This window comes from Camelina sativa, chromosome 19 (genome assembly GCF_000633955.1).
Source record: "Camelina sativa cultivar DH55 chromosome 19, Cs, whole genome shotgun sequence".
Classification (NCBI taxonomy): Eukaryota; Viridiplantae; Streptophyta; class Magnoliopsida; order Brassicales; family Brassicaceae; genus Camelina; species Camelina sativa.
Genome location: NC_025703.1, coordinates 55,293 through 62,550, shown reverse-complemented (window position 1 = coordinate 62,550; position 7,258 = coordinate 55,293). Strand labels below are relative to the sequence as shown.

The 7,258-nt window shown below is 43.9% G+C and overlaps 3 protein-coding genes across 4 annotated transcripts in view; 1 reads left to right on the top strand and 2 right to left on the bottom strand.

The window, feature by feature from the left end:
* Positions 482-859, bottom strand: LOC109130969 (transcription factor GTE11-like; the record flags this gene model as incomplete). Its single annotated transcript, XM_019241180.1, is given in 1 exon segment — positions 482-859. A coding segment is annotated over 1 exon segment (349 nt), but the record flags the coding sequence as incomplete, so codon positions are not given.
* On the top strand, positions 1,580-6,026 carry LOC104763716 (protein TPLATE). Its single transcript, XM_010487068.2, has 7 exons — positions 1,580-2,713; positions 2,838-3,434; positions 3,629-3,990; positions 4,081-4,384; positions 4,490-4,612; positions 4,761-5,210; positions 5,303-6,026. The coding sequence occupies exons 1-7, from the start codon at positions 1,580-1,582 to the stop codon at positions 5,855-5,857; spliced, it is 3,525 nt and encodes a 1,174-aa protein (XP_010485370.1). The 3' UTR covers positions 5,858-6,026.
* LOC104763712 (50S ribosomal protein L13-like) overlaps positions 6,157-7,258 on the bottom strand; it is a 2,644-nt gene continuing 1,542 nt past the window's right edge. The window contains exons 5-6 of one of the 2 annotated variants that reach the window (XM_019241179.1): positions 6,431-6,643; positions 6,157-6,397 (exon numbers count right to left, since the gene is read on the bottom strand). In XM_019241179.1, the coding sequence (XP_019096724.1) occupies positions 6,392-6,397; positions 6,431-6,643 (219 nt within the window). In that variant the 3' untranslated portion in view covers positions 6,157-6,391. Of the gene's footprint in view, positions 6,644-7,258 lie in introns of both variants that reach the window. The other variant, XM_019241178.1, reaches the window with a different exon arrangement.

Below are 7,258 nucleotides of genomic sequence, written 5' to 3'. Positions count from 1 at the left end.
TGGTTACCCATTTGGCGCCATTCTTGGCTTCCTCTTTGGATCCAGCTTTGATTTTTGAAGTCGGGATTAACATGCTTTACCTGGCAGATGTTGCCGGAGGCAAGCCTGAGTGGGCTTCACAGTCCATTATTGCAATTTTAACACTCTGGGACCGCCAAGAGTTTTCTTCTGCTAGAGAGAGTATAGTCAGGGCGGTTGTCACGAACCTGCACTTGCTTGATCTGCATATGCAGGTATGTGATTTCTCTACTTCTTTCAATACGTATTTTAAAATTCTCGATTGGTTGTTGTTGTGTATACTTGTTTTGAAGCTGTGGCCTATGATTTCTGAATCTNTTGACAACATCAACAGGAGTTTTAAAAAGCCAACCATGCTGATGCGACATCAACCGTTTCAAGAGGATCTCACATTGCTTCATTTGAAGCATTGTACAAGTGGAAACGGGCTCAGGTTTGGGCACCGTTTTGGCTCCTCCTGGGTTAGTAGTAGAGCAACGTGACATACCAAAACTCTTCGTGGGACGAGGCAAATTGCATGCAGGTGTACTAGTGAGAGTCGTAGACTTAGGAAGGTTGACAGTCTTCTGAAAGGAGCGTATCTGTTGCAGCTCCTGTCGAAGCGTATGAACCAGCTTTTTCCTTTCGGATGATGACAAGTCAGACAAGGGTAAAACCGTTCTGGGGACACCAAAAGTTTCATCTTCTTCAACAAACTTTCTCTTGAAACAATCGGAAGCATTAGGACGGCTATCATCATCAAAGCCGCCGCCGGGAGAGTCAAAATTATGACGATAGTAATCTCCTGGGAAACCGCCGTTACTCACAGTCATATCGCCAAGGAAGTGACAACCTCCGTTCCTCCTGCACAAAAAGACGTATTGAGAAACCTCTCTAACACCTTCAATCACACTGATATAGCAATTCAACTCTATCTGTCTATCTAAGTAGTACTAAACTCTCAATATGGCAAAAAAGGAAACGAATTCGCAAATAATAAAACGAACTAACCGACTCGAGCAGCCGTTCGAACCTGCCTAGAGGGAAAAGCAAAGAGAACCTGGGCAGAGAGAAGCGTAAATCTCGACGTTGAGAGAGTTTGATTTGAGAACAAGTCCACAAAAAAAAAAAAAACCCTAGACGACGGAGACAAGTAGAGAGAGAGAGAGAACAAAATCGCTCTCTCTGTCTCTCTACCCTCTCTCTCTTAGTCTAGTCCGATGCTGCTGCGCCTTTTGGTACCGCGGCGCGCAGGACTCCCAATCTAGACCGTCGGATCTAATAACTCGAATGCAATATTTCCGGTGAGTGCCCTGGGCTTTATACTCACTGGGCTTTTAATGATTTTGTAGTGGGCCTTTTATTGGGTCTTAAGTATATCTCGACACGGCGCGCTGTGATAGCCCCACGCTGTTTTTATTGTTTCCGTTTCTGTTTCTTCTTCTTCAGTCGAGTCCGATGATGGATGAATGATTTACACATCCTTCTTCCACAGTTCCATGTCGCATCCGTACACAGAATAGACAGCTAAGCTCAGGTTCGTCGCCTTGGATCTCGAATTTGAACTTGATTGGATCCGGTTATGGACATTCTTTTCGCCCAGATCCAGGCGGACCTCCGCTCTAATGACGCGCTTCGCCAGTCATCGGCGCTTCTTCAGGCGCTCCAGCAATCCGCCGCCGGACGTGATATCTCCGTGATCGCTAAGTCTGCTGTGGAGGAGATTGTTGCCTCTCCGGCGTCCGCTGTTTGTAAGAAGCTCGCTTTCGATCTCATCCGATCCACCCGCCTGACCCCGGATCTTTGGGACACCGTCTGTTCAGGTGTCAAAACGGATCTTCATTTCCCCGACCCCGACGTCACCGCCGCTGCCGTCTCCATCCTTGCTGCTCTCCCTTCCTTCTCGCTTCCTAAACTCATCTCTGATTGCAGCACTGAGATTGCTTCCTGCTTCGATTCCCCATCTGACAACCTTCGTTTCTCCATCACCGAGACTCTTGGCTGCATCCTCGCCCGTGATGATCTCGTTACATTGTGCGAGAACAATGTGGGTCTTCTCGACAAGGTCTCCACCTGGTGGGCTCGGATCGGCCAGAACATGCTCGACAAATCCGACGCTGTCTCCAAGGTTGCCTTTGAATCCGTTGGTAGACTCTTCCAGGAGTTCGACTCCAAGCGGATGAGCCGTCTTGCTGGCGACAAGCTCGTTGACAGCGAGAATTCACTCGCCATCAGGTCCAAGTGGGTCTCTTCTATGGTTGACATTGTATGGAAAAAGAGGAGCGCTTTGATGGCTAGGTCTTTAGTCCTTCCTGTTGAAACCTTCAGAGCCACTGTTTTCCCTCTTGTCTTTGCTGTCAAGGCTGTTGCTTCCGGTAGTGTCGAAGTCATTAGACAGCTTTCCAAGGCTTCCTCTGCTGCTGCTTCTGCTAATGCCACCGTTGTGGACTCCAACGCCGAGAAGCTCGTTGGCGTTTCAGATTTGGTTACCCATTTGGCGCCATTCTTGGCTTCCTCTTTGGATCCAGCTTTGATTTTTGAAGTCGGGATTAACATGCTTTACCTGGCAGATGTTGCCGGAGGCAAGCCTGAGTGGGCTTCACAGTCCATTATTGCAATTTTAACACTCTGGGACCGCCAAGAGTTTTCTTCTGCTAGAGAGAGTATAGTCAGGGCGGTTGTCACGAACCTCCACTTGCTTGATCTGCATATGCAGGTATATGATTTTTCTACTTCTTTCAATACGTATTTAAGTTCTCGATTGGTTGTTGTTTTGTATAATTGTTTTGAAGCTGTGGCCTATGATTTCTGAATTATTCTTTTTGGAACTTGTTTCGAAGGTCTCTTTGTTTAGAAGACTACTGCTTATGGTGAGGAACCTGAGAGCAGAATCTGACAGGATGCATGCATTAGCCTGTATCTGCCGTACAGCTCTATGTGTTCACCTTTTTGCAAGAGAAAGTGCCAGAAGAGGTCAGAAGCCTCTGCCTGGGACAGATATTATTTCTCTCTTTGAAGATGCTAGGATTAAAGATGATCTCAACAGTGTGACCAGTAAAAGCCTATTTCGGGAAGAGCTGGTGGCAATGCTTGTGGAAAGTTGCTTCCAGTTATCTCTACCTTTGCCTGAACAAAAAAACTCGGGTATGGAGAGCAGAGTGATTGGTGCACTAGCATATGGCACTGGTTATGGTGCTCTGAACTGGACAGAACCAGCCCTTGAAGTTGTGGAAGTTTGCAGGCCTTGTGTCAAATGGGATTGTGATGGCAGGACATACGCTATAGATTGCTATTTGAAGTTACTTGTTAGGCTCTGCCATATCTATGATACCCGTGGAGGAGTAAAGAGGGTCAAAGATGGTGCATCGCAGGATCAAATATTAAATGAGACGCGATTGCAGAACTTGCAGCGTGAGCTTGTTAAGGATCTCCAAGAGGTAATTAAGCGCCAGCTGAAAGTTAGAAGTCACTTTTGGTAACTTTCTTCTGTTATATATTTTCATCATTGAAGAGGTTTAGCTATGACTTTCTTTATTAATACTAAACTGTAGAGTAACTATTTCCTGGGGACTGAAACTTTGTCAATTTCTTCTTTTTCCCATGTATAATAAATTTTGATCTAACGTGGCAGGTAAATACCCCTAGAATTCTTGGGCGTCTTATATGGACCATCGCAGAACATATTGATCTAGAAGGCCTGGATCCACTTTTGGCTGATGACCCTGATGATCCATTAAATATTATCATAGCAAATATGCATAAGGTTCTCTTTAACTTGGACGCTGCTGCAACTACATCGAATAGGCTACAAGATGTTCAGGCAGTCTTATTATGCGCCCAGAGGATGGGATCACGTCATGCAAGAGCTGGCCAATTAATAACCAAAGAGCTTGAGGAGTATAGGAACCATGCTGCTGCAGATACAGTTAGCAAACATCAAACCCGTTTAATATTGCAGAGGATCAAATATGTTTCAAATCTTCCTGAAAGAAAGTGAGCTTTCTCATTTGCTTGTAATCCTTTTGTTGCGTGAGTTTTACTGCATTTCTGGATTAGAACTCACACAACTTATATTATTTTCAGGTGGGCTGGAGTTAGTGAGACAAGAGGAGATTACCCATTTAGCCACCATAAGCTTACTGTTCAGTTTTACGAACCATCAGCTGCTCAAGATAGAAAATTAGAAGGTCTAATTCACAAGGCCATTCTAGAGCTTTGGAGGCCAAAGCCCACCGAATTAACTCTCTTCCTTACGAAAGGGGTCGACTCGACTTCTATCAAGGTTCCTCCCACAGCATATCCTTTGACTGGAAGTAGTGATCCTTGCTATATAGAAGCTTACCATTTAGCAGATACAAATGATGGAAGGGTCACTTTGCACTTAAAGGTTGGTATCTATTCTAGTGTGTCATCCTGCATTTTTACTTGATTATAGTTTAGTTAGTAGAGTTTAGCGTTTCAACATATTCTTATGCTTTATGTTACCTTTCAGATAATTAATTTGACAGAACTTGAACTCAATTGTGTGGATATACGGGTTGGATTGTCTGGTGCCCTATACTTCATGGATGGTTCTCCTCAAGCAGTGCGGCAGCTGCGTAATCTTGTCTCACAGGTTGGATTTTAGTATTCATTGCTTATATATTTCCATCTCATTACAGTTCTCTAATATCTAAGGTTTTGCCAGTTTTAAAACAATTTATGTTCTTACAGATCAATCGGTTTAGCTGTCTTATCAACCACTCTGTGCTTTACTCTTGTAGGATCCTGTACAATGCAGTGTCACCGTTGGTGTGTCCCAATTTGAAAGATGTGATTTCTGGGCTCAAGTCCTTTACTATCCATTCTGTGGTGCTAGAGGAGATTATGACGGTGACTACCTAGAGGAGGATCCACAGATCATGAAGCAGAAGAGAGGTTCAAAAGCAGAACTCGGAGAGCCTGTGATCTTAAGATGTCAGCCTTACAAGATTCCACTGACTGAGCTTCTTCTCCCGCACAAAATCTCACCGGTCGAGTTCTTTCGTTTGTGGCCTAGCTTGCCAGCTGTTGCAGAGTACACTGGCACATATATGTATGAAGGAAGCGGCTTCATGGCAACAGCTGCACAACAGTATGGTGCTTCACCATTTTTAAGCGGACTTAAATCATTATCATCCAAGCCATTCCACAGAGTCTGTTCCCACATCATACGCACAGTTGCTGGCTTTCAGGTGATTTCATTAGTTCCAGCATGGTCTTATTATCCTTCATGTTCGTTAACTGGATTGATGGTCTAATAAACCCTAACGTGATGTCACTACAGCTTTGTTACGCTGCAAAAACGTGGCATGGAGGTTTTGTGGGCATGATGATCTTTGGGGCTAGTGAAGTGAGCAGGAACATGGATCTGGGTGACGAGACAACCACCATGATGTGCAAGTTCGTGGTTAGAGCCTCAGAAGCATCAATCACAAAGCAAATAGAGTCGGATCTTCAGGGATGGTGTGATGATCTAACTGACGGGGGCGTTGAGTACATGCCGGAGGACGAAGTGAAGGCAACCGCGGCCGAGAAGCTGAAGATCTCCATGGAGAGGATAGCTTTGTTGAAGGCAGCTCAGCCGAAGAAGACTCCGAAGACAGAGGAGGAATCAGAGAATGAAGAAGAAGAAGAAGAAGACGACGATGATGAAGACGAACAAGAGAAAAAGGAGAAAGAGGAGGGAAAGGACAAAGAAGAGAAGAAGAAAAAAGAGAAGGAAAAAGGAACACTGTCTAAGCTGACAGCAGAAGAAACAGAGCACATGGCACTTCAGGCTGCAGTGCTCCAAGAATGGCACATCTTGTGTAAAGATAGAAAATATACAAAGGTTAACTGAGAGAGATTATTGTTTCAAGATGAAGGTGCGACAATCTTTTGTATTCTTTTTTGTGTGTGTGGTTTGTTCGTAGGTGTAGATGTATTATTTGTTGTTGAAGAAAAGAAACGAGGATGTTAGTTTACTACTGTTGCCACGACTATGGAATCTTGTGTCGTATTCACAAATATCGCATGCTTGATGCATATACGTATTTTTCAAAGATTGATTAATTCCCAACAATAAGAGAAAATCCAAGTGACCCTTACGCAATAATTATGGCGTGAGATTGCTCTGTTTTGCAACGAAGATAACAGAAAGAAAACCAGAAGCAGATCTATGTTTAAGGTAGATGGTTTTTCGCTTCATGTGTTATACAGTGTCTGAGATTCAGAAACAGGTCCATGTCTATTGTCTGGTACTCGATAAACAAGAAAGCCTTAAAAAAAGCTTATCCACGCCTGCATTATGAACGTTGCTTACAGATAATAAAACGAGTCACATGACTCTGAAGTAATCCTTCTACGCCTTCTTCTTTCCTCTGAAGTAATCCTTCTACGCCTTCTTCTTTCCTCTGAAGTAATCCTTCTACGCAGTTGCTTGAGCGGGGGTCCTCTTCTTTCCTTTCTTAACATCTGTCCCACCATTTTCTGCCTGCTCTGCCTTCTTCTGGGCACGGATCATTGCTCGCCTAGCGCGCGGTCGCATCTCTCTAACTCTACGAGGTGGCATCACAAATGGCTCAAGTGGCTTGTCCCCAAATGGATGCTCACCACCTTCAAATATCCTCAGCTTCCGATCCCTGTCCTATACCCACACAAAGAAAGAAAAAACTAAGCCCATTCTTGTTTTTAAGAAACAAATCCTAAACTATGAGAGCAATTCATCTAGGAGCTGAGAAGTGAGAATGTATCAATACAAATAAGTCAGTTTTCCCAGCAAAGATAAAGGTAAGCAACAAATAACATAATGGTCGAAACAAGTGTTGAGAAAATCTTGCAAACCTAAATCATTTGCAAAGCAAGGGTATATATCATCAATAATAAGACCGATGTGTGAGGAGAGACAAGGTACCAAGAATCTTATACCTCAACCAACCCATGAGGGGATTCCAAAAAAAAGTACAAGTAAAAGCAAGGTTTGGGGTAATCTAAAAGAGAGGGGATGAATAGTGTACTTACATCACGCAGATTGTTACTAGGAAGCATGCGCCGGACAGCCTTGCGTATGACCTCTGTGGGATCTTTCTCCATCTGTTCTTTCAGACTTCGTTCCTTGAGGTGTCCAATGTACCTGTTGTAAAAAGAGGTGAATAGATCAATAAAGTAAGTAGAAGCAAATGGGAGATACTGGCTAGAAAAGAGATGAACAAAAAAACCCCCTTCTTGTAGCTGAAGAAGATTTACAGAAGCAAAAAAGAAA

What these genes read in the sequence shown, in the direction of transcription:
- LOC104763716 (XM_010487068.2), top strand. Translation starts at nt 1,580, where the DNA reads ATGGACATTCTTTTCGCCCAGATCCAGGCGGACCTCCGCTCTAATGAC. An exon ending in TTGTTAAGGATCTCCAAGAG is followed by an intron (nt 3,435 to 3,628) that starts GTAATTAAGCGC and finishes CTAACGTGGCAG; the next exon opens with GTAAATACCCCTAGAATTCT. An exon ending in TCAAATCTTCCTGAAAGAAA is followed by an intron (nt 3,991 to 4,080) that starts GTGAGCTTTCTC and finishes TATTATTTTCAG; the next exon opens with GTGGGCTGGAGTTAGTGAGA.